General features: G+C 33.4%; 1 protein-coding gene across 1 annotated transcript; it reads right to left on the bottom strand.

Annotated features, from left to right (window-relative positions):
• Positions 1–27,581, bottom strand: LOC137925132 (ankyrin-3-like). The gene is made up of 27 exons (XM_068768516.1): positions 27,573–27,581; positions 27,111–27,318; positions 24,789–24,948; positions 24,029–24,194; positions 23,315–23,527; positions 22,223–22,353; positions 21,642–21,811; positions 20,718–20,858; positions 20,051–20,227; positions 19,623–19,786; positions 18,360–19,511; positions 17,875–18,087; positions 17,519–17,794; positions 16,544–17,345; positions 16,139–16,345; positions 15,916–16,039; positions 14,843–15,846; positions 14,621–14,757; positions 13,425–14,550; positions 12,757–12,873; positions 12,428–12,523; positions 5,743–11,419; positions 4,883–5,007; positions 3,655–3,803; positions 2,029–2,185; positions 1,083–1,188; positions 1–61 (listed from the first exon to the last, which is right to left on the bottom strand). Exons 1-27 carry the CDS (start codon positions 27,579–27,581, stop codon positions 1–3), a joined length of 13,068 nt encoding a protein of 4,355 aa, XP_068624617.1.

Below are 27,581 nucleotides of genomic sequence, written 5' to 3'. Positions count from 1 at the left end.
CTATTTTTTTGCGACCTCCTCGAGGCTTGTTTGTGGTGCTTTTGCAATCATCGTAAGGGATCTGAAAAGAAGATTTTAGTACGTTAAAGTATTCATTAATTTTTAAGAATCGTTTTGTGTGGAAATTAAGTCTAATTGATGTTATAATATTTCTGATTATGATATGATTATTATTTATAATTATGTTACAGATATTTGCTCAAACAATTTCATCTAAGAAGTGTCTACTAATTAAGTATTTGAAAGTTGCTAATTATGATAGAGTTTTCGTGACAATTGTAATTATTTCTTTTCGAATGTTTATTTTATGTCAAGACTAGATCATTTCATTCATTTTATATACCAAAGTAATTGAATTTTGGAAAATTTATGTCAATAATTTGCAAAAACTTTTTGATTTATTGTTTTGTGAAATCTACTTGGCAACAAGCGTGCTTTCTAATAATAGGGACTATTTTATCATGTTGAGAAGAAAAAAAAATAATTTGACGATGATCTATAAAAGGAAACTAGAGGAAATTCTAGGATGAAGCATTTTGATATGGGAAATAACTGCAACATGTAATGACTATTTATTATTTATTGTACTTTTAAAAATTGAATTAAAGCATTACTAAAATTGTAAGATATGTCCTAAACGAAATTTCCACACTGACATATTTCTTTATGATTAGGTTTAACATGCCGTTATTATAAATAGCAATTTCAATAGAATCAAAAATAAACTCACTCAAAACCGTTACACTCAACATCGTAATAAAAAAGCGAGATTGTGTATATGATATAGTTAAATAATTCGCAAAAAATAAGAAAGAAGCAATACAATATAAAAGTGTACCTATTTGTCGGTCTGTTCTCGAGAGTGACTTAAACAATAGCAGCTGCAATAACAACATGGGCATTTTTAGTTCGAAAATCTTTGGGGATATGAAATTCATAAGTACATAAAGAAATAAATCAAGAAATTTTAAGAAGCGATAACACGAATGGTTATGAAACAACTAAAAAGTATTATATTTAATAATAAAAGAAAGCTGATATTCGGATACAAAAATAATGCAATATACATAAAAACAAATTACCTTCTCTGGGCAGGTATGGGTGGAGAGGGGTGTGTAGTTGGAGGCAATGATGCTGGGCAGCTTCCCGATAAAGTCGGTTGAGGACCGTCATCATCTCTTTTTTCTCCTGAAAATTAATAATATTGTAATTCCGCTTCTGGAATGCAAATCGACGGTCTTAGTTCTTAAATCAAAAAGGATAACCTAACTATCCTAACCTAATATATATCTCTCGAGTATATTACAAATAATGTTTTAACAGTACTAGCAACAACTGGAAAACAAAAAGGCGAACTTGAAAATTAACTTAACAAAAAAAATTACAAACTCTTCACAAGCAGAACTACAATAATAAGCAATGAACAAATAGAATATGTACATACGTACAAATATGTATTAGCAACAAATAATGTCTAGCGAAAATTGCACACAGAAAGAACTGGAAAGAAGAGTTGTTAAAATCTCAAACGGTAAATCATGATTTCATCATTTCAGCCGATAGACGCCCACTGCAAGGCATAGCTCTCGCCCAAAGATAACCACTATGACCAGATTTGCGTCTGCCTAACCCAGTTACTTCCTGCGACTTTAACTATGTCGTCAGACCACCTAGTGGGGCCTACCCGTGCTGCGCCCACTGCCTTGTAGCTTCTCGGCCCCAATAGCCATCAGTTGCATGAGCGATGTCATCTATCAACTGCCACTTAAGTCGAACTACGTCAGTGACCTCTTAATTTATTATTCGATATCGCAGCGAAATTTCAAGCATTGCCCTTTCAGTTGCCCTCAGGGTAACTTGAACCTTCTTATAATTCCAATAGAAGACACCACGTCTTGGATCGTCACTGGGAACACACACTGGTCGAAAGCCAGTCTTCAGGCATTGTGGTGTTTTGGTTGAGAACATACTTCGGTGCTTTATTCAATAAAGTAAATATTGATCAATTAATTATATGTAAAATATTACCTCTCAGTATGGGTGTATCCCCTATATAAAATGTCGGGGCTGGTGCTTCGACAGTAGCTTCTCTTACCGAGCTGTCTCCACTCACAGCGCTGAGTGTATCAGTGCTGTCGAACATTATCGTACGTTCCTTAGCTTTTGGTACACGGCCATCGGCGTCCTGAAGCGATAATAATAATTCCATTAATATTATTTACATTACTTTTTTTTTTTTACTGTTCCTATGGTTTATTTTTTTTGTTATCTATTCACTCTTATTAGACATTGTATAATGGCGGACTTTTTTCTTATAGACATCTTTCTTCAATGAACTCAAGGTGGTGTTGAAATAAATAGACAGATTTGTAAAAGTAACAAAAAATATTTATTTATGTACTACTAAAAAGGCTTTACGTTTGTAATAAACACTTTACTTATTATCTAATCAATAAGAAGCACATAAATGGCGTGATATAATATTGACATAAACTACACATACATATATACATGTACTATGAGTATATGATTCGCAATTAGACACAAGTTACGACAACTCTTCCACAAATAGGTCGCAAATATTTTTAAACATATACCACTTTGATGGCTCTCTAATCTCAAGGGAAAGTTTATTGAAATGCATATCGCTTTGAAATATTGCTATCATTCTTTATGTTTCATTTTTTGTTATTTGAACGCAATTAAAATAAAATAGTTTGCACATGTGAACACTAGATTTACTGTACTATTTACTATTTTTGTTTAATTTTTTGTTATGTAGATATGTTATGAATTAACTAAAAAGAATTAAAATTAATATGTATGGCCCAAGATTATTAAACTAAATTAGTGATTAAAAAATAGCATAATTTATTCAGTATGTAATAGTCAATAAAAATTGTGTTTAACCATTTAATATATTTGTTTTACTATAGGTTACATTTCTGAATTTAGTTAAATGTAACTAGCTGTTCCATGCATTTATTTAACATGATTAAAAAGATATAATTCCCAACCGAAATCTGTAAACATAATATTTTTTAATGAATTTAGTAATGAAGAGCCAATTTATAGACATTGATTGATGGAGTGTTATTCTTTGTATTTTTCTAAGATATAGAAACTGGATCAAAAATATGACAGAATTAAAGTTATCGGCATAGCTTTTAAAATCTGCAAACGGAAGTGTAATGGTATGACCACATATGTGGTGTCAGCGAGGCCAGGGGAGGAGGAAAGTTATGGTGTTTAATACGAAGAGGTTTGGAGCACTTTCCTTACGTGTAGACCCCTAATTAACAGTAAACTAAAACCCCTAAAACAGTCTTAATCTTCCACTGTGGGCATCTCCCAAAGAATGCTAAGAGGACCGATTGGGAATAGCTGCCCAAATAGACACAACAGCGTCTTTTGACGACTTTAACTAGGGTGTCTTTCCACTTTGTGGATGGACGTCCTATGCTGCGCCAGAACCGGCCATTTGTTCTGCGCGCTGTGTGGCCCGCCCTTTACCACTTCAATTAGCCATTCTTCTGGGCCATATCGATTACTATTTTTAAATAAGTATGTCCCTCTTAAATCTAAAGTTTACTTGATGACCCGCCAATCCATGCAATATATTATAGTTTCTAAATTATTTAAGTCTGAACTCACCAACTTTTCAGTGTCAGGTTCTTGCACTTCGTAATCATGAGAATGCTGCTCACTGGACTGGTATTCCATGCTCTCTATTTGCACTGCCGTAATTGGATCCATTGTGTCCAGAGACGAGACCATTGTATTCGACCCTGGAGGGCGTACCGCTGTTATCTTTCTGATTAGTAAGAAGCTTTGTGGCGTAGCAAAATGTTAGTATGATTAATAAAAGCATGTTAATTCGTTTATATCCAGACCGAAATTGCATTATAATGTGGTAACGTAAGTAACATACACTCAAGCATGTTTGTACGCGCTAAAAAACCGCTAAAAACTTAAGTAGTTATAAAAATAGTTTTCGTAACACAATTAATAAATATATTTTAATAATTTCAACAAGAGCCGCTTAAATAAGTAACATCCCTCTTAGTCTGACGATACACAAACTTTCTTGTGTTTTTATAGCAATAACTTCGTCAATTATATTAGCAAAAAACATTTGAGTGTAATACCTATTAAGATATAAGTTTCTAATAGCTCGTTATGTTTTAGACAATTTTATGATACGTTTGAAAGAATTTATATATTATAATATTTCGTACGATAAATAAATTAATTGTACAATTTATTCGCTCTGGATACAAAACTAATTTTTGTCACTATAGGCGATAGCAGCAGCTTTAAAATTTATTTTAACAACACGAGGAATTGAAGCAAGTTTCACCCCTTACATAGTTCAACAATGTAATTTATATAAAGTACACAAAACGTTTATTATATTCCTCTTTGCAATTTTGCTTCGATTCTCATAACATTTACACCATGGATGCATAGACCGCGGCCCGCCGGTCTAATACTGGTGGACCGCCGACAGCAAAAATAATACTCTCGTACATTCGAAAAATATTGAATTCTGTTCCAGAATAAAACCAAAAAATTTAATTACCTATACTTCTGGCGGCCGGCCCGCCATCAGTTCACGATTTGCCTGAATGGCTAGTCTTAATAAGTCTGTGCAACCATGATTTACACCAACCGACATGAATTTGTACGCTTTGTCTTTAGTATTAAGAGAATTTTTAAAAAATTTTAGGTTTTTGGAATTTACTTGTAAATAAAATGATTTAAAATAATTAAAACAGACATTTTAAGCGTTATATAATTAATTTTAATATCAGTATTATAATTTTATACTTAGCTACATCAACTGAATACCTAAATATGTATAAAAATAAATTTTTCTCACCTCCAGAAGTGAGACTTCCTGTCATAGGCGTGTCAATTTCATAGTTAAATGTGGCCCTAGTAGCATTTGAGCTGGTTGCCTCTAGACTGTCGGTGCTACCCAACATGAGATCTGCCCGAGCTCCTCTGAAAAACGAATCATATATAATGCATGTAGTATTCTAGGGAACGTTCCTCTAATTTTTTAATTCACTCTCAAAAAAAAAAACTGGCTACGCTATGCAACCACAAATGGTTCAAGATCCAGAGGACGCTCAGCTTCGTGGTGGAACATGTAAGGGCAATCGTCTCTAATAATCTCTACGTGCGAATAACCTCAAAGAGGAAAAGATTGCGTGAGACTCATCCTACTGTGATTACTTCTCTGCTAACGATACGAAAAAGAAACATATGCACGATTCCGATAAATGAATGGAGCGTTGGATAAGCCCTGACTAAAAGCAAACTATATTTTATATTTATTTATAATATTAATTGACATTAAAGTTTCATAAAGTCGTGAACAATTTATGAATCATTATTTTATATGTCCATGAAGTAGTATTTTTATATAATTTTAAGAGATATAAATGGTGTTTAACTAGGTCCTTGTGCAAAATAGTAAATTACTAGTAACGTTTTCAAACATACTTTATTTTTAAAACAAAAGACAAAAATTTCGAGCTTGATTTTTTTTCCTGTTCATTTACACTCTTTCTTCATTATTCAGTTGTCCTTTCATAAAAAAGCAATAATTTATTTAGAAGCAATTTGAAATAACTTTAAATTCATATTTAAAGTTCAGTTTCAGATTTTTTGAAGACTTACAGTTTTAAGATTAAATTCTCAAGGTATTTTAGATAAATGCGATTACGTACTGACCTGCTAAAGCTTCCAGAAGAACTGAGTTCTTCGTCTTGACAACTCCACGAGCCACTAGCGGGATCTGTAAAGTGTTTACCAGAAAACGAGGTAACGCTATGGGCTACCGACCTCCCTGAGGAGGGCGATAACTCACGTATAGCACTTCCTTCTCGAGAGAAATCTAAATCCTCCGGCTTGTCTGTAGATGTTATTATTGTCTGTTGCGTCACTGTCACGACTTCACCATCTGATTGTCTTTCCATGACCGTCATTAAACTATCCATTTCTGATGGTTGGGAAGCCAACGATGAAGACATTTCAGAGCCTAAAGACATACAACTATCATCATATTGGGTTAATCTTGTGGGTATATCGACTGCGCCATCGCTATCAGTACTTGACACAGTTTCTGACACTTTTTTTCCATCAACAAATCTTTGTTGTATGACAGTAGTTGTTCTTACTACTTCAATAACGCCCCCACTACCTGAAAAAGTTCTTGATATAGCTTGAAGCTGTTGTTGTTGACGTTTAGTTTTTTCTTCTTGGTCTAAAATTTTCATCATCTCTTCGCAATCCCCTGGTATTGACTCAGCTGATCCATCACTCGGCGCTGCAGCACATGTAAAAGCTGATGTTTTCTTACATTCTTCGTCCGTTTCCTTTTTTTTATCATCTGAAGTCTCTGGTTCGGGTTCTGGTACAAAAAATGCGCCACGATCATCATATTTCTTTACAGTAACAATCTTCGGTGTCACATGTTCCTGAATCCTTTGCTCTAACGCCATTTGCTGATCAATAAGTTTTCTAATAGCCGCTGAATCGGCTAGTAGACGCTGGGATGGACTACCATAACTACCAACTTTTTGCGAAGGACTTCCTCCTTTTTGTGACGGGCTTCCAGATTTTTGTCCTGGACTTCCACTTTTTAATGGTGGGCTGCTCTCAGAGCTACTACTATAAGAACGTTTTTCTTGTTCCAAAAAGCTTCCGGTGGCTACTTTAGGATCAGCATGTAACAAAGCTTCTTTTTGCTTAGCCAGAATTTCAGCTTTTAAAGCTTCTAAACACGCAGACTCTAATCCTTCGAATTCTTTAAGACTTGAAACAGAAATATCATCACCTTGACTTTTACTAAGAATATAACGCCGTGGAAGGGAACCGTTGAGTGAATCTTGTGATGAAGAAGAATGTTGCTGATATTGTTCCATTAAAGCTCTTTCGAGATTTTCGAATTCTTGTAATGAACTAATTGATATGTCATCATTTTCTCCTCGAACTCTAAATCGTATACGAGATGCCATTTCTGACTCTGATAAACTTCCATAAGAATTTCTGAAGCTTCCATAACTTCCAATTGATTCTTTCTGTGAACTCAAACTACCAATTCTACTAGCATCAAAATCGGTCATTTCTTCTTCTTTTATATCTTCGAGTGGTATTCTTTCGTAATCGTATCGTGGGTCACCTTCAAATTGCATCTGAATCCATCGTTTTCCAGCTTCAATTTCAGCTAACTCTTGAGCTTGAAGCTTTTTTTGTTCTATCTCGTATTGCAGGAGTTCTTCATCTGATAAAGACTCCGATGCACTGCTGCTGTCTTGTTTCTTAGATGTTTTTGATAAATATTCTTCAACTTCTACATCGTGTCTTTTTATATATTTCTGAGCTACTATTCTAACACTTTTACCTTCTGGGTCTGTTTCTTGGGCTTCTTTTGCGACCTCTTCTATTACTACAAAATCATCCATTTCGCTAGGCTTGTCAACCATTTCAAATTCATCACTAGTAGGCGACTCTTGTTCTTTTTCATAAGTACGTACAGTTTTATCTTCTGTTGTCACAACTAATTCTGACCGGCTACTTTCAGTTGCCAAATCGGATTTTAGTTCAGGTGTTTCAGAAATGTCATAAATATCATCTAAAACATATTCTCGGCCATTTTCAGTGGACAAAGAACTTTGACTAGGTGCAGACAATGGTGTATGAGGTGTCGATATATGTTCATGAGTTTTCAAGCTAGAAGAAGAACTTTGTTTACTTTCCAACTGACACTCTGAAGTCATACCACTCGATTTCTCAGCCTTTGTTTTTGGTACTGAAGAATCACTTTTAGATTTTGAAATTTCTTCGTATTGCTTTGTTCCAGAAGTTATAATTTCTGAATCTATGTCGACGAATTCTCTTTGACTTGGGGGTCGTTCTACTATTGGAAAAGGTATGGCGCTTACATCTTCGACAATTTTTTTAATGCATGTTTCGGTTATTTCATGCCTTACCTCCATTTCCTTTGGTAAACTTTCGTCTAGTTGAATTAAAGTTTTGTGAACAGAATCTTCAACTATATTTTCTCTTTTATCAGCCATAATAGAACCGAACTTAGTAATATCTTCATATTCTGAAGAACCGACTGGTATAATCTGGCTGTCAACATCAACTAGCTCTCTCTGTGGCTTATCGAATTTTGTAACGGTGAACGGTATAGCTTCAAGTTTTTTACTTGAACCTTTGATAACCTGTTCTATTGTTTCTTCTTTTTCAATTTCTTGTTGTGATTGCGATGATGACGTATCCAGTTTAGAAATCGAAGATGATAAAATTTCATCCGTCTTAAGTTGACTAGAAATAGTGGTGTCAGAACCTTCTTTATCTTTAAATGAATCGTCGTCAAATTCGACACTTTCCGAAGTTCCGTCTAAAGGAAAATGTTCTGGAATCATATCTTTTGGTTGAAACCGCATCTCATGTGATCTTTTCATTTTCCCTACAGGTTCGACATTATCAACTTTGTTTTCTTCATCACCCGAGATATCATCGTCACTTATTTCCTTTGATCGTGGAACCTGTTCCTTTTCAGTTTCGTGAAGAAATTGCTCAACATATGTACTACTTTCCATTAATTCCTCTTTTAGCTCATTAGCTGAGGGTACAAGAGTCTCTGAAGCATCCGAAATATCAATGCTGGCTACTTGACTCGATCCATCAGAATCTAAACTTTTCATGCTGTCTCTTGAAGCAAGCGAACTACCCGCTGTAAAATAATCTTTAGAAGTCCTGAGTGACTGCGAAGAAACATCGTGGCTCGTAAGCGCGGTGTCAAATTCTGTGCCACTTTGAGCCGTTAACATTACTTCGATATCTGAAGATAAAGGCCTACTTTCAGAATGTTCGAAACTTTGATAGTGACTCTCACCCGAACTTGACCATCCTTCAAGTTCAGACGCTGAACGTCTTTCAGCAACGCCCAACTTTGATGAAATATGCTTGTGAACTCTTAATTTGACTTCCGGGCTACCTTTGGAAGAACTATCTCGATCAGAGAAACCTATTTCGCTTTCGGTTTCTAAAATTGAATGTGGCCCACTATCTGATTTTATTGACAAATCGCCAGTGTCCAAAGGAGGGCTGGGTTCTTTTATTAAAACAGTATCTTTTTCCTCTTCTGAAGTCGTAGTTTCTTCTTGTGAGCTAATTTTTTGGGATAAAGTATCGGATTGTTGGCTTTCTAATATCGTGTCTTCCTTTTCAATGGTAGCAACTAATTTATGTAAATGTTCATCTGTATGATGGGGTTCCTCTGTAATAACTTCAGGCCTCTCAGGACTAATAAGAATTTTAAACTGAAATTCGGATGGCGACTGCTTGTACTTTATACTACCATCACTTTTTTCACTTATAATTTCTACTTGTGCTGCTTCAAGAGACTGCTTGACTTCATCAATGGTTTTTTCTAAAACTGATAAGTCGGCAAGTGGTTGAGCAGACATCAATGTGTCAAAATCAACCTTTTCTGTCTCAAGTTTCAATGCATGAAACTCGGCAGAGGAGAAATCAGTATCGTATCCGCTGCTACAGATATCTTCAAGACTTTTTTCCTTTACTAACTTTACTTCCTCCTTTCTCTGATCTGTCCCTGTTAAAAAAGCAGAGTCGGCTTCCGTTGAAAAGTCAGATGGTTGTAACGTTTCTGCACTTACTGTTGAATCCATTGATTTATGTAAAATTTCACCCTCGTGAGACTCTAAAGATTTTACCATGTATTCAGTGTCTACACTTTCACTGGATTTAATCATTAAATCTTTAGATGTTGTGGCCGAATCTTCCCATTCAGTTTTTTCTGCTTCTATTAAATTTGGTAATAAATCCATTTTTACAGATTTAATTAATACTTCGCTTTCCACTTCTTCTGTAGGTTTTATTTCAATTGTAATATCGCTTTTAACAGAAGTTTCGAATACGCTTGATTCTTCAACTTGTTTCAACTCAATATAATGAGGTTCAATATCTCCCATTACGAATGAATCTACCTTACGTAGAGATACTTCTAATATTTGATCCTGTATTTGGCTCTCTTGTAATTTTACAGGAGTCTTACCCACTTTATCTTTTTTTGGTGTTTCACCTGTTTTGTCATCATGTGGCAAGTCAGGTACTATTTCAGATTCTGAGTGAGTATCTTGACTTCCTGTTCGACTAAATGAACTTTTTACTGGTGAAGTAGAAACTTTAATTTCTTTAATAAAATCTACTTCATATACTTCGTTATCTTTCTTGAAAGATTTAGATCTACTTTTAGGACTTAATTCAGACGTATCTTTCTTATCAGCCGAGTCACTTTTAAAACTAGGTGCATGAGAGGCGTCAGAGCTAAGATCATCATGTTCTTTACTTTCAATCACAGATTCTTCTTTATGATGTTCCACCTTTGTACTTACTACCTTCCCTTTTTCAGAAATTTCTGTAGTAGAAACTACTTCATCTTTTTCTATTATTTTTAGTGCAGAATCAACAAATGCTATTCTCGGTTTATCTTCAGATTCTTGAATGTCCTCCAACTCACCAGGTTCAGTAAAGTACTCTTTACCCCATTGTTCATGTGACATTTCTCGTTCGGATATTTTGACCTCCTGTTTTTTCTTAACTGTTTCGTCTTTTATAGCAGTCATCTTCTCTTCGGATTTGGTCTGTCGTCCTGAATATAGACCTTGTTCAGTAAATTCTCTTTCAACTTTAACAATATCAACATCGTCTGAACTTTTACTCACTGTTTTAGTTTCTACATCTGATCTCTTAGCAGAAGCTTCATGTGCTTTTTCTAATTTCTTTTCTGACGTCTCCGTTTGATCTCCTTCTTTCCGCACAACAGATTTTTCTTTTAATTCGTGTTCTTGACCTCGTAATTCATGTGTAGTTTCAGTTTTTATAACAACTGAATCATCGTCCGAAGAAGAAACGTGTTTTGTCTCTGTAAAAAATTCTTGGCCAGATATTTTCCTGGTTTCCGTTTCTTTGTGTGTTAATATAGTGCTAAATTCTTCTTGAGATGTCCCTAATTTAGCAACCATATCTGACATAACAGCATCGGGGTCGATATTTTGGAATTTAAGTTCTGTACCTTCAATGGTTTTATGTATAGAAGAGGAAGACGTTGATGTTTCAATGATTGATTTAGTGTAAAAGTTATCTGATGGTAATAACTTTTGCATATCTTCCAATTTAACAGCCTGCTGCTCCTTTTTTATTTGATCTATTACATCTATGCTTTTTTCGATTGTTCTTTCAACAAGTTCCATAGCTCCACTAGTAATAGTAGGTTGGTCAACATTAACGAATGAAAGGTTATCAGCTAAATGTTTAATTGGGGATTTGGGTCTGGCGGCTTCACTTAGTGCCTTCGACGCTTCAGTTAATATTTCTGCAATAAAAAATATAGATATTTCAAAAATTGTCATTTATGCACTTAAAATAACAAAAAAATCAAATTGATTATGGATATATTTAATTATGATAAAAAGGGTTCATATTTACAAAAAAATAAATACATATTTTATATAATGAATAAACAAATTTTGTTTAAAGTGTTATGTAATGTTAAATAGAGGTATGGTTATAGTAAGCATGGTTCATAAAAGATATGTAAGAATACAATGAATGAGAAAAAGTGGCTTAAGCTTGTCAATGGTAAAAAAATAGTGAATTAGTGAAAATAGTGAACAAGTACATTGAATCAAAGCGAAACGTTACTCAAAAGTGATTATTAAGAAAACGTACAAATAAAAAGAAACAGCTGTGTGAGTTGAATCTTCTAAAATAGTCGAAAGCAACAATAAAGAGATGATGCATTGTTTCTGCTGTAGGTTTACTTACCTAAAGCAACGTAAGGGCTCCGCAAGAAAGAAAGTAAAATTTACTGTGCTGATAAACTTCGGCAAAACTTTGGTGAATTTGGCAAATAAACACGATGCTAATCATTTCTGATGAATCGATGGAAATAGCTTTACTGGGCCTTACATAATAACTTGTACTTTGTCTTTCATACAACGTTGTTAAAATTATTTTGATTCTAATGTGTAAGTGAAAAGACATGCTAAAATTTGGCACAAAACAAACATTGTGGCAAATGATTTTTTACGTTATTATGTATATATGTATATATATAAAAAATAAGAGTAAAGTTTCGCTATGACTCTACTTGTCACTACTTTACTGAATAAAGCTTGAATTTTTTATTACTTTCTAGCATAATGTTCAAATTTGACACTTGCTGATAATCGTATAAATTCTAATATATGTTGATATGTAAATATTATAAGAGAAGAAATACAAAATACACCCATTTCATTATAGTTAAAATTCTATTACATAAGAATATTCGTTAAATCTCTATAATTTATAATATTTTATATAGACGTATTATACTAACCACTTTGATGGGCTTCTGTCTCACTTAATAAGCTATCTCCTGCAGAGGAAGCTCGTGGGGATTGTCTACTAGCGTCGAGGTACGATGTTTCGGAACCTAGATATTGTTATTTTATTACCACATGTTGGAAAATATTTATATATCCACAATTTTGACTATTTTTTAAACTCATGTAAGTTTCGTTAAAAAGTAATGAGTAGTGGTTACTACGATAACTAATAATATAAAAAAAATGTATTCTAATTGGCTAATTGAGCTTAATGCATTAGCGTGCCAATGTATGTACCTTTTTCAAGTATGATTAGAACTCTGCATATTAAATTAAATACCTTTTAGGTGCATTCCGGTTTGCTTGTCGCCAGTACCGTCGTCTACTTTGGCTTTATCTTTCAAAATTAAGTCAACGGGAGACGGAGGTGGAGTTTTCGAGAATTTTGATGCCAGCTCTATAAAAATGTTTTACATTTATTTATTTAATCTTCATTAATAGTAGGAAAAGAAAATAATTGTTAACCTTTGCTGCGGTAAAGTGACAACATAATTAGCGGTTCTCAAACATTTACTATGTCTTCAATTTCTAAAGGTAAAAATTCTGTATAGCGTTCTTTTATTTCGCCACCTTGAGATCAATGAGTACCTTATTTGCTATACATATATATATATATATACATATATATATTTATAGTTATATACATATATACACACATACATATATATAAATATTATACATGCTTGCAGTTACTTTCTATGTATTTTAAAAGATCATAAATGTTTGAAAAACGGAGTTGAATTTGAAGTTAGTAAATTAAATTTCGAAGACTATAAGCTTATGCATATATAAGTCTATAAGCATAACCTTTATGGTATATTTGTAAAATGGAGTTCATAAATGTATTTGAGGTACCTAATATAAGAGATACCTTTAAATATCTGTTTAATACAAATGCAACCATTTTTATTTGCTTCAAAGTTCTTCGAATCTAAAACAACCGCTTACCATGTGTTACATGAGTCGAATCTATTCTTATCAAGGCGCCTTGCGCAGATATATCCTCCAATAGATTAGAACATCGACGATTCAATTCTGTCATATCGGTTATGTTTTCTTCCTTTGTGCTCGTTTTATTATCGAGGCTTTTTGTATCAGCCTCTTCCAATAACTCTTTCGTATCATAGCTTTTATCAATTTTTGAAATACTATCGATTTCCCGACAGATTTCAAAGTCTTTGTGTGTTTTAATTTTAGGTTGATCTGTTCTCTCATCAGCCTCTTGATCACTTTCTTGTACGACGTCTGTTTTGTCCTGGAGTTTAGTTTTTTCTAAAGACTCTTGTTCACTTAATACCTTACTTTCGGTTAATACAGAGGTACCTTGCGATGAACTAGTAGATATTTTGATTACCCTTGATACTGATCTCTCTTCTTCTAAAAATTCTTTGCTTACTGTGATTCCATCAGAAGCATCTGACGCTAGAGTCCTAGATACATCAAATGAGGAATGATCTTCGGAAAATGTCTTTTCGTCAATAGATTTTGAAGTCTCTTTAACACTTTCTATTGAAGCTTTAGAAAAATCTTTAGTTAAATCTGCAGTGGAGTCCTTAGACAGTTCATTTGTAGCAAAATCTCTCGATGTGTCTTTACTATCTATCGATGATTTTGAGTAATCTTTTGTTAAGTCTATTGACTTTTTAGATAAATCTGGTGTATACACTCTTTCGTCTGCATTTTCCTCTAATTTGAATTCTTCTTTAGCTTCTAAAGAAGTTTTTGATGGATCTTTTACTAAATCAGCACCACTGATTTTAGAGAAATCAGCAGATGTTGCATCTTCCACTACTGATTTTTGTTCGTCTTCTGATGATTTCGTAAGAGTTGAAATAACTGTAGTTACAGAGGATTCAGTTGTCGATTTAGATACAATTTCGGATCGCATTATACTATCTACGAACTGAGTCTTCTTAAAAACTTTTTCTGATAATTTTCCTTCTTCCGTAAAATGAGTAGAGCTGCCGCAGGGGGTGCTTGTAGCTGCTACGTCAAATTCACTTTCCGCTTTAATTAGATTGAATGTCTCAACTTCCGGTTCAATACGTTTGTCTTCTTCAGCAAAATATTCACTCTGAAAAAATATTAAAGCATATAAGTCCTATTAATTCCTGGAATAACTAAGCAGGTCTTTTTAATAATACCTCTTTTTCTGGTATATCATCTGCGTCGTCTAGTGAATCAGTTCTTAGTTTTTTTGTGTCAAAACTGGAAGAGGGTAGTTTACCATCAGCTTCGAAACCAGGTTCTATAATTTCTAGAACTTTTGCTTTGTCCATGTCTAAAAACAAGCACAAAAATAAAAATTACTCTAAGTTAGTCGGTAATTAAATATCTTTAATTAACCTTAAAACTATAAATTTTACCTGACTCCGAATCTGTGTAAATTTGCTCTTCGACTTCTTCTGGAGAACTTTGGACAGAAAATGTTCTTGTTTGTTTCTTTTTTGGCATTATAACAATCTCTCCACTATCTCTTGACAGAGATTTCATTAAATTCGGACGTTCTTTCATAACCCTTTTTGACTCCTCTGTAATATCTTTAGTCACAATTTCATCTTTTTCTGTTTTTTCATGTGTAGATTCAAGATATCCTTCGACTGTCGTTACTGCCTCCTCTATAATAGAGTCTACAGAAACTTTGTCTTTAAGATCTTGCGTTTCTTGCTTCCCACTATCAAGTACTTCGGAAATTGGTTCTTCCACAGAAAGGTCCACATCTTCAGAAGCTTGTTTTATAATGATTTCTATATTATCTGCCATTTGTTTCATAGCTGAATCCGATTTCTTCAATCCCATTTTATCAGTATCGCCAATATTAAATTCTCTACTGGGCTTAGGGGATTCATCTTCCATTTCGATTTCTGATTCTGCTATGCGTTCCAGTGAGAGAGCTGGGCTAATACATGAATGTCTTCTTTCTTCTTTTTGTGGAACTTTTGCGTCGAAGGATCGTTTTTCTGATTCCACAACTTCTTTAGTGATAGTTTTAACATCTTTTTCTACAGTCGGGCTCCTAGCCGCAGCTACAACGGAACCTTTCTGTAAAATATCGTCGATTACCGGTTTTACTTCTTCTTTAGTTATACCTTTTCTTTCAACTATAGTTACTTTTTCGGTAGTACTGTCTCTTTCATCAGCAGCATCTTTACCTTCACTTGAAAATTCAAATTTTCCAAGTGTATCTGTTCTAATTTTACTTACATCGAATTTAAAGTCAGTTGATTTAATTTCAGTATGTTTTGTAACTGTCGTGGAGGTAGTACACTTGACTTGTGTTACATCCTCTGTCTCTGGATGTATTGGAACTTTCTTCACTGGTTCAACCACCTTCGTCACTTCTTTTTCAATACGTTTATCAGTTGCTGATCTGTAATGTGAAAACCGATTAAGAATGTAATCATTTTTAAAGCTACGAAATCATGTTTATAGCTTTTACCCCGTCTCTGAAATATGTGGTAATTTATGGATATACTCAGTATGATCTTCAGGAAATCCTTCGACATCGTCAAGTGAATCTCCATGAGTCAACTTTGGTGCTTTAGATGTTTCACTCGGTTTGGCTAAAATTATTAAGAAAATTATTTATACATTGGCTTAATATTTAAGAATTATTAAACCAATCTTTAATACATATAATTATAATGCTAAAGATTATATACCTATAGATTCAATTTTAACGTCCATGTCTTTATCTTTCACGATGTCAACGTGAGTTCCTTGTGTTGCTATATCATCTTCAGATTCTTCGAATGTGTAATCCCTAGATTCTGTTAAACTATGTGCATCTGATAATCTTTTTTCTTCTAGACGTAATTCACTAACCGAACCTGATCCCGCTGATGTTACCGATTGTCGTTTTTCAACTACTAGAATATACATACATTATTCAAATGTAAAACTTTCATTAATGTATACATTAATGTGTATGTTATTGTGCGCTATACAAATATAGTTAAAATTAAAGAGTAACATGAAGTAAAAAGTGTTTTTATTTAAATATCATATTGCATAACCTAAATAGCGCTAAGTAAATTTAAATGTCTACATTTTTTTTTATACCTTACCTTTATCTATAACATCTTCCCTTGGAATATCTGTTTTGACTTCTTTTTTCTCTACAATTTTTGGTGATTCAGTATATATTTTAGAATCTTGTTCCAATAACTTTTCACCTTCTTTTGCAGCATCTTCATCAGACGATGTTTTTTTATCAGTAACCGCATCCTCAGAAGTTATTCTGTCAGAAATTCCTTCAGAAGATTTCCTATCAGATATTTCCACATCTCTGCTACTTTCTGACGATATTTTATCTGAAGTCTCATCTTTATCAAATGATTTGACCATTTCTTCAGCTTCCGTAACAATCATTTGGAATTCTTGTTTAGGTTTAGACAAATCCACGTCTAGCTGTAAATCACTTAATTTTGTTATTGAAATGGACTCGGTTCTGGAGTGACGTTTAGGAATTACTTTTTTAAAAACAACATCGGTTTCTTCCACTTTATCTGAATCAGAGTCTTGTTTATCTCGCTCAAGAGCTTTTGGGTCTATTTTAATTGCAGTGAATCCAACACTTTCTTCGAACTTCTCATCTCCAAATCCACTACCAGAATCACCCGTCTCCTCATATTCTGCTCGTTCGTCAAAATCAGAAGAGGAAATTTTTGCCTTCATATCTGATTGATCAGATTTCAATGATTCTGCCTCCGAATGTCTTCTAGAGTCTGTATGCTCAGAATCTTCTAAAGAGTCTGAATAAATACGTTTCGAGAAGAAACATTCTTGTACAGAATCATCTTCAGGTACGGTTTCAATAAATTGTCGTGCCTTCGAACTTATTACCGGAGATTCTTTAATTGTAGTTATCTAAAAATATAAATAATTTTAGTGAATTAAATCGATCATTGTGAAGATTTTAACGATTTTCTATAAATACTTCATAAGTAAGAGTTCCTAAGGAATTATCGTAAAAAAAAAAACTATGAAAGTCAGCAATTATGCTCATTAATATAGTGTTTAACAAATTCACATTGTCATACCTTTTCCATTTCTTTAGGTACAGTCGATGAACTTTGTGAACGTGTACTGAATTCTCTTTCAGAAGTTAAAAATTCTATGGTTCGTTCTTTATTTCCGGCTTCAGCTATTTCGGCTACAGAAATTGAAAGAACCTTGTCTTCAAATTTCGATGAAGATATATCTGTTAATTCTCTGTCGGTAATTGGCCTATGAGCCGGACTTGTCCCAATTTGTTCTTCTAAATCCGAAAATTGGGAGGCTTCGTCTAAGGAATCACTTCTATGTTTGGAATATACCTAAGAAATTTAGTTAATTTTATTTTTAATTATTTTATTTTTATCTGTTTTCAAAGAGCAAAACAATATAAAATAATTACCTTAGACTCTGTTTGAGAAATGAAACTAACATCTTTTTCAGTGCTCTGTTGCAAATCAATCAACGAATCAGTTTTTTCTATGCCAGATTGTACGGGAGAATCTTGAGAAGTCTTATGACCGATTAAATCATGAACTTCCGATCCTATTGAATCTGTCTTTGTATGTTTACTTATATCGGATTTGGTACTTGCAACAGAATGTTGAGTTTCAACCTTAAAACAAGTACAGGCCATAAAAATAGTGAAATTGTTACAAATAAGATGGAATAATTACGTTAATAGCTTAGTAAGCTTATCTGCATGCCGTAAAGTATAGACTCGAGCTCTTGCTCTTAACAGTGAGCTACTCAGAGTTTACAATACAAGACTCCGCCCTACTGCTTTGGACTTATCAGACATAATATGCTAAATCTACATGGTACTTTTATTTGTAATTTCATGTAAACCTCATAAAACACTACCTTTTCTTTAATTTTACTGCTCACCGAGACCTCCTTCTGTTCGATATCTTCTGTAATTTCTTCTTCACTAACTTTACTTCTTAATTCTTGCGTCAACTGTTTTTCCATTTTCATCTTGATTGATACAGCTTTACTGTCTTTTTTGTTATCTTCATCGTCGTCCGGTTTTTTTGAATCATCTTTGTCTTGATCCTTTTCCAGTTTTCCATCATGTTTATCTCGTACGTCATCAGATTTACGTTCAAGGTGTTGTTTATCAATACCTATTTTAGATTTAATTTTATCTTTTTCCAATTTGATTGTAGTTTGAGATTCAGTTTCAGTTTCAGAGTCGGTCGATTTTTTCAAAAATTCACTGTCTTCTTCAGATGAAACTTGAACGAGTGTGGAGTCAGTTCTCATGGCTTTAGGAAATGGTTTAATTTTTTCTTCATGTTTAGTTCTAGAATCAAAGTGCTGAATAGTTTCCTTTACCGATTTAACAGTCTCAACATGTCTCTCAGTTTCAAATATTATTTTTTGAGACACCTGTTCATGTGTTTCAGCACTTGAAAGTTGTTTTGATTGTTCCCTGACAAATTCTTGAGTATATTCTATGCTTTGATCTTGTTCAAGTGTGTGTTTTTTCAGAGCTTCTTTAGTCAACTTTACTGTTTTTGTCGTATCAAGCGGCGGTTCCTTTAAAATTTTTGATTCAAATGAACTTATTTTATCTCTCAAAGTTGCTTCTGCGATGTCTTTTTCAGCATCAATAACCAGTTCAGGTGATTTATCGCCATCATCTAATTTTTCTTCGACTCGCGCGCTATCCTTTTCTTTTTGCGATATTATTTCTTTTGCAAATGAATCAGACGTCATTTTGACATCAATTGCTGGTTTTATTTCTACAGTTTCAACAGTAATAGATTTCTTTGGTGTGATAGTTACGTTAGAAAAATCTCCCGACGGAAATCTCATAGATTCATTTCTCATGTGTCTTTGTAAATGTTTGGGTGTAGGTTTAGCTGGTGAAGATGGATCAAATTTTCTAAATTGTTCTACTGATCTTTCTATTTTAACTTTTTCCACCACCGTTTCTACGCTTTCTTTAAGGTTTTCTTCATCTTTTTGTTCTTCTACTGTATCCGGTGACATTTTAGATCGCGTTCTTTCTAATTTGGGTTCCTTATCTTTTACCTGAAGTATTTTACAAAGGTTTTATATTTATTATGTATATTATAAATTATATGTATATATTTAAGTATAGGTTCAAATAATCAATTGAAGATAAATAATGAATATACAAACCTGTTGTTCAATATCTTGGAACTTCTTTATATCGGGTTTTATTTGCGTTTTGATTTCTATAATCTCCTCGCGGATTTCTTTTTTTTGCTTTGAAGCTGGTATTTTGCTCGAACTAAGTTTTTTAGTAATTTGTTCCTTTCTTTCAGCTACGCTACGTTTTACATCTAGAATTAATAAATTGACCGTGAAATTCCCTTAAATAAACACGATTTTAATTTAAATCTAGCACCTATAAATATAATACAAATAACTTGAAAATGTACTTCATATTTATTGTTCAAAGAAATATTACCTTATTCTCTAATAACGTCCTCATATTCAATATTATTTTCGTTTGCATGATCCTTTGTAACCAAACGTGAAATTTTAATTACAAGAAAGGGCTACATTTTCAGCAGTTCATTAGATATTTTGAAATTGTTACTTGCCTTCGTCTTCGCTGTCTTCGCTGGGACTAGGTGTTCTCTCAACCTCACTTTTATCTACGATTGATTTTTCTTCAGGTGAATATTTTGCTTCATCTTGATCTAGTTCCGACTCGCGGATTCTCTCGGCTATTTGATTGTCATCATATATTTTATCTTTTAATTTATTGTCTTCTTCGGCTGTTTAAAGAAAATATTTTTTGAAAATCGTGTAAGTTTTTAAATAATGTAAGTTGTGAAATTGTAGCAATAATATAATTTTACTTAAATATATAAAAAATGTAAATTGAATAGTAAAAAAAGTACGTAAAATGAGTAACTAACATTTACCAGACAAAAATAGTTGTAAATTTGCCATTTAATATAGTGTGTTGCTCTATTTCGCCGTATTCATATTTTTTCTTATTTTTGTACCTTTTACCGAAATAATCGGTCAGGCATTAAACTTTAAAATATCTATTATAAATATAACGAATTCATACTATGGTTTTTTTTTTAATAAATCTAGAATAAGATATCGTAATTAAATAACAATTACCTGATGTACAACGTTTTGATACTAAGAATACCTTAAATTATAATTTAATGTTTTTTTGCCACGGCTCTTATTAGAGAATATTTGGCAAGTATATAAATTTGTGTTTACACGCAGTGGGTTTTTATGTATTACCTTTGTATGCTTCAATTTCTTCCGAAGCTTGCCTTTCCTGGTATATATTTCGTTGAATACGCCTTTCATTAGTTATTTCAGACTGTGGTGCTATTATATCGTCTCTGCCGATACGACACAAGGCTAATTCTAACGAGTTATCTGTAAATTTCAATTTTCATATTAAACGTTTATCTTTACTTTTTCTTTAATTCTAATTTGTAAGTGTAGTGCTAGTGTTTTTTTTTTACAACATATTTTTTTCTTTTTTACCAAACGCAGACAGTTGGGAGAGGGTTGCCGCTATTTGATACGGATATTTCTTCTCCCAACTGCGAAGCACGACATCGTTTTATCATTATTTACAATTTCCTCCCTTACGAGAATACAGCTAAAATTTATACATGTAAACAACACAGTTTGAAAGTTTTACTCAATTATACATTAGTTGGTACATTATTTTATTTGATGTCGCTACTCAAGCGCTACAGGTCGTTAAATGCCTTGAGGTTTAGGACAATGTGCCGGGTCAACTCATCAAAAGATTCTGCCGTAGATTTTTTCTTCTTGAGGAGGTCCGGTAAGTTAAACGGAGTTATATTTAGGTTTTCACGTTCGTCATTACTATCGTATCAGGAATTCGTGGACGAACGACAGTTACTGACATGGTTCAGAATATTGGTAAATTGTTGTAGCAGTGGTCAGGGTTAAATTTCTGAAGTGGAGGCTACAAACCGGCAAGCAACTCGGAGAATTTCTAATCAAGATTTTTGCTTTTGCTTTCAACCAATCCTATTGTAAACCAAAAAAGTATGAAATGATGAGGATGATCGTCGTTGAAATAAAAGTGAAGACTTGATGAAAATGCTTATCACACCATCGTCTACCTTAACCATGAAAGAGGGAGTTCTGAATTAGTAAATTATGGCAATAAAGCAAACATACCCAGAGCTTTAGTTCCCGATTGTGTCTTCCACAATTTTAACATTAGCTGTGCCTGTTCGGCAGTAGTTATTCGTTTTGCTTGTATCTGGTTGACGGTGGCCACACTGACGCCCAATTCGTAAGCTAAGGCGACCCAGTCCTTGCCCAGTAAATTACATATATCTTCCAATCTTAAAATATAAGAAGACTTTAAATTATAATCATAATACGCGCGCGGCGAGACAGGGGTGACCATCAGCCGCTCCGCTAATCTATCCTTGGCCCCCACCTCGCCGCGGCTTATTTGGTACATTAAAGCGGTTACCGTAGCAGAATTCAAATAATAATAGCTACCCCAAGTTCTAATTGTTAGGTATGCACAAATCCATTAAAATGCCATATAATTTAGAGTCAATATTTTGCACGAAGTCTATTACTTCTACTATTTTTAAAATTAATATTTTATGAAATAAAAATCGAGTAAATTAAGAGTCTCTTGAATACAAATACTAATGATTTTATGACTCCATTACAATTTATTGTTTTTTTATAACGGCGTCAATGTTCTCCAATTCTATTTAGAATAATTTTGAATAAGTAACCTTGGGTCGCCGAGCCTCTGTCTCCATATCATTTCCTGCTCTTCAGTTCGTCGTGGTACCGCATCTGTTTGAACTGGGGATATCCTCTCAGCTGGAATATCGTCGGGCACCATGATGTTCAGAACAGCGATCTAAAATTATGCATTAAAATTTGATGATTATGTTTTACGCCTTTTACACACAATGGCTGTATTATTGTACTTGTAATTGATGCATCCAAAATATTCTTCTTACAATACAGTAAAATAAATAGAAAATTACACCAATCGCATAAATAATACTCGCTAGAATAGTTTAATTAAGTATTGGTCTTTATTTTGGAATATAAAATGTATATAAACATACATAAAAATGCTTAGGGATGATTTTTATTTTCAGTATTAATTTTTGTTGTTGGCTATAGCATGTGTGTGTATGTTAATGTATGTAAAATAAATGTTTATCTACGAGCTGTTTCAATAATGATGAAGTATTATTACAAGGGTTGAGAAAATACACATGTACAATAACCTAAACATGCTTAAATTTTACACTGAATTGCAATTAAATTTTTCGAAGATTTGTGTTATTATTCTTGTAACTATAATATTAAAAGATGAATAGAGAAGGACGGAAGAGCATTGTATATGACGGAAAGCTGTAAATAAATGCTTTCAGATACCAGTAAAAAGCCTTAGTCAAAATCAAAGATAAAACACTTTAATATATAGGATCGTTACTATAATGTATAAATAAAGTTTACGTTAATTTGTAACGCGCCGCTTATTAAGAAGAACTAAAAAGAACCTTGGAGGATTTTCTGTTATAATTATTTTATCAAAAATGATTTTTTTCCTTAAAATTAGAACAATTAAATTCCAAACATCTTTATCCCGAACATACTCTGAAATATAATATTATGTCTTAAGGCAGAGCCTGTGCTTAAAAAAATTCTTGAATTTAATTAGCAATAAATATACCGCGTAACTTGATGTTTGTTATAAAATCGTATATATTGACCTTCAAATGAGTGAGACACTCTATGGAGCTTACAGGAAACGGAAGGTTTTTTAAAAATATACTATTGTATAATCATTCGATAAAGATCCTTACCGGTGACGGCGAAGGTTCTCCCTTAGGAACCTTAGGGTCTCTCATGAACTGGCAGCGGCAGATGGGCTCCAGGTCCTGAGTCTTGATCATGACCGGGAAAGCGACTCTGTTCTCGCGGAAGGCACGGAACGGAATCGAAAGCTGCTCTCCAGACTTCGCGACCGGTACCAAATTTCCACCGAACTCTAAGTACACCGGTTTTCCTTCGTGAACCTAAAGTGCAATATAAATTAAAATACAATATTTTTATACACCAGCGGCCTTTAATGTATATTATAGGAGACTTTCGAATTAAATTAGTCAATTCCTGTGTTCATTCCTTAACATGTTTCCCGTGTATTATTTTTTTATTTATATAATAGGCAAGCCAACTACAAAACATAACGAAAGTTATGATTAGGTTCGTGTAGATTTAAACATATTTATCCATTGTAGGCGTATATGCCATAACTTCTATCATATATATAAACTTTAATAGATTAAAATAATGTTAATGAAAGACTCGCCTAATTATTAAATAATCTACGAATAATATATGCTAGATTATTTATAAACGTTGGTAAGTAGCAATAAATAATAAGCACTTTGTGGCGATGATATATTGAATGTCGTGGGAAGTTGCCGTATACGGGTTGTGCAAGACTGGTCGTTGCGGCGAGTTTCACGGAGGTCTATACCTAGAAATGACTAGCATTAAAGAGTATTGGAAAGCACCTCGACATCGCGACTCTTGGCGACTTGTATAAAGCGCTCGATACGCTCGAGTGCTTTCTCTTCCTTATCGTCGGTCACGCAGAACATACGCAGTTGCGCCTGGCATTCGTCCGTTCGCTTGGCGTACACCACGAATCGAGCCATGAAAGGCACGTGGATCGCCTCTCTGCGAATCAAATTATTTAATTTAATTTTAAATTTCTAATATATATCTCAACACAGCGTGATTTGTTATAGATGTAAAAGATTTAAAATGGTGAATAGCACCCTGTACTAAGTTAATCTCTGAAATATGTGACATTCATTTACTTTTTTCTATTGATACGCGACAATCTACTTGACTCAAACTTTTTACGGATTACGTTGTTTATTATTTCTAAAACCATTGATTTTTGTATAGACCGTACTATACATTATCAGCAAATGATCTATACATTTACCATATGTACGTACATATGCTATATACTGACATGAAAATATCTCAGGGCATTTGACCTTTGACGAGAGGTCAGTTAAGAATACATTTACGATATTACATAAATGAATAAATTAAAAAGTGCTGTAAATGTTATTTTATTAATTAAAATGTCGAATTTGGTCATCGAGCACAATTTGTTGACTTTAACCAGGTCGGATGAATCAGGTCACTTCCTACCGGACGTAATAGAGATATATAGGGGGATAGAATATCTCCAGCAACGGGTTTTTTAAAGCTACATTGATGGTGGTGTTGATTACAGTTGCATAAAGTTTTTCTTACCTGTATAATTCTGTAGCCATCTTAGTAGCATCTTCAATATGTCGGCAGTCGATCAGCCAATAGCGTGCAGAGACAGTCGTAGTAAAGGAAACGCAATCGTTCACGAATGTCAGCGGCGTGTTTTCTGTCACATCCTCCCAATGCGCCCGGTTCGTCCCACCTGGTATATTTAATTTACTGTACAAACACCGGGTGTATTATTTCATAAGTAGCACTGAAGCTACGCAAAGTATTTGCCTCTACACAATTTTTAATTAATCAAAAAGCTTTCACGGCAGTAATAGCAATCTCCTGCTTAAACTGCCTTGTAACTTTATTATCTATGCATGCTAAAAGCAGCCTTATTACAATTGGACCAAAATTCAATCTACATTACGAAATTCTACATTAATATACCTATATAGATATTGTATTATTAATATTTCAAAATTGTACAGTACATCCAGTGTTATCAAAGTTAGTTTTTATTAATATTATTATTATGTATAAGGATTAAGAAACTAATAAATATAAATAATAAACAAAAATGTAGATAAAAAATTAAAAAAAAAAACAAATATTTCCAAAACGGCCTATAGCAAACACACAGCAAGCAAAGACAAACACATCACACAAGAAATCGAGAAACAAAATGTCTTGTACAAATCTTTTTGGTAAAAGATATGGTATGGCCTTATATCTTATTGTTTACCTGGTATCTTAAAACAAATGCTGTATTTAAAGTAAAAATCAAAAACATGAATTAAAATTTTTAAACGAATTTAAAAAAAAAATTGCAGGTCTGGTCTTTCAGAAAACAGATCTCTCGAAGGGCATTCAGTGAAAAAATAATTCTGAAGTATAACTGACCTAATCGGTGATAGAGGTAATTTGAAAAAGAAATAAAAAGATGATGTGAAAGTAGAACTGATAGGCCGTTTTGGAAATAAACTTGAATTGGTACAAGCAAAGTAATAGAGCTTTAAGATCTTTGTCGTAGAAATATGAAGCGATGAAGGAATCAATGAGACACCGTAAAAAGATATTCCTAAACTATGTGATGCTTAGAAGGAAACTTTAGTGTTCAGTGATAAGGTGCTGTTATATTTTGCCGATTTAATCTATGTATTAATAGTATTTCAAAATCAGTTGCTAAACCAACATTTACCAGTGTTCATCTCGGTGCATATCGATGTCCCAAGAATCGTTAAATTATTTTACAAAGTGACAGTGAATTGAAAAAGCGTAAAAATATTCAGCCCGTGCACAGAGGAAGAATGTATGAGAAGCGAGAAATGGAAAAAAAAGCATTCATAAATCTTATAAAATCAAATAAAAGTCGTATAAACATGACATTCGAATCAGAACAGAAAGCGCGTTGAGATAACATCTAAAAGAAACGATGTGAGAACAGAAATTAAAAAAGAAAAACGGTCCAAATAAAAATGTTAAGTGAAACTAAAACCGAGATCAGCCCTGTCTGTAAGTTACTTGTAAATTCTATATTTTTTACCTTCGAGAGATCGTTTGCGAAAAACCCCTGTTGGTGTGCGTCCATTACGTGGCCCGCGTAAAATTTAGTTCCATAAACGGTGAGCGTGCAACACACACAAACACACGAGACACACAGACAATGTAGACACGAACATAACGCACATACAGGTTCACAGCCCTTCAGCTGCCAGTGTATTTGCTATAAGCGCATCATATATATTGTTTGTGTGTTTAAATAAAAAAACAAAACTGTTCGATTATCGGTATGTCAATCACTGGTTTATATGATGAATAACTACTCTAAATGTTATCTGGTCGACATGCTTATCTTTATCTAAATTAACTGGATATATTTCTATTAAATTAAAACTTTTTTTTTAGACTTTATTTAACTACACTATTATATACGAAAGAGTAAAATTTCTCTATGAATATAAAATTACAATAAGGATGTCTTTAATCTATGATTACACTATTCACAGTTCAAAACTATCTTCTACCGATGATGGCGGTAAGAATTTTAACTATACGATATACCAGATTGAACTTTAAAAGGATTTATTCTACACTATCGTGTTGTAATGGAATATAGGTTATAAAAAGCCTCGTTGCTTCTAAGCCAGAATTTTCCTACTTAAGGCTCGCTTACCTTTTTAGCAAAGCTAAGTCGTAATAGCAAATATAAGCCATAATCCATTGCAACACTCGACTTATATCATTTGGATATTGGAAAGGACAATTTAAATATGAACGTTAAAGATAAAACTTTGGACCCAAACGCGAGATTATTCGTCTCCAATATCCTAAATGATTTGTAAGTTAAATAAAAGCAAAGGAAAGTATATTTACCTGATATAGAACATAGTAGACGAAGGGTTGGTGCAGACGAAGTGCTGTACTGGTTGGTCATTCCTTGAGTGTGTGGCCTTGGTGCTGGCATACTTAGAGTGATGGCTTTGTGGAACTTCCTGCGTCTTGGCTCCACGGTCACCACCGGTGATACTGCAACGCCACGTCCGAGAAGCTTTGCGGTTAGTTCCGAATCTATGATTTGAGCCTGGTAAATAAACACCGACGAATACAATCAATAATATTATACCTTGTACATTAAATAACGTATATGTAAACTAATTAATTAATTTCCTATATCCTTTTCAAGTAAATAATAATATTAAAACGGAGCAACGTTAGGATTTAAAAAAAATATGAAAGATTTATATGTAATAACGTATATATCTATATGTAAACTTTTTTGATTAATGAAGTCATATTAATAATATTTTTGAGTTTCCGAGTATTAAATAAATATACTGAAGTCAT

Source organism: Battus philenor, unplaced genomic scaffold (genome assembly GCF_028537555.1).
Source record: "Battus philenor isolate CCGP_79_NKW_IND1 unplaced genomic scaffold, ilBatPhil1.0.hap1 SCAF_26, whole genome shotgun sequence".
Classification (NCBI taxonomy): Eukaryota; Metazoa; Arthropoda; class Insecta; order Lepidoptera; family Papilionidae; genus Battus; species Battus philenor.
This window is presented reverse-complemented; position numbering and strand designations above follow the sequence as displayed.

Bases quoted from the DNA above. Each gene is read 5' to 3' on its own strand.
- LOC137925132 (XM_068768516.1), bottom strand. The intron at 23,528-24,028 runs GTGCTTTCCAAT...ATTGCACTTTAG, and splicing joins CCAAGAGTCGCGATGTCGAG to GTTCACGAAGGAAAACCGGT. The intron at 2,186-3,654 runs GTGAGTTCAGAC...TTATCGCTTCAG, and splicing joins AACCTGACACTGAAAAGTTG to GACGCCGATGGCCGTGTACC.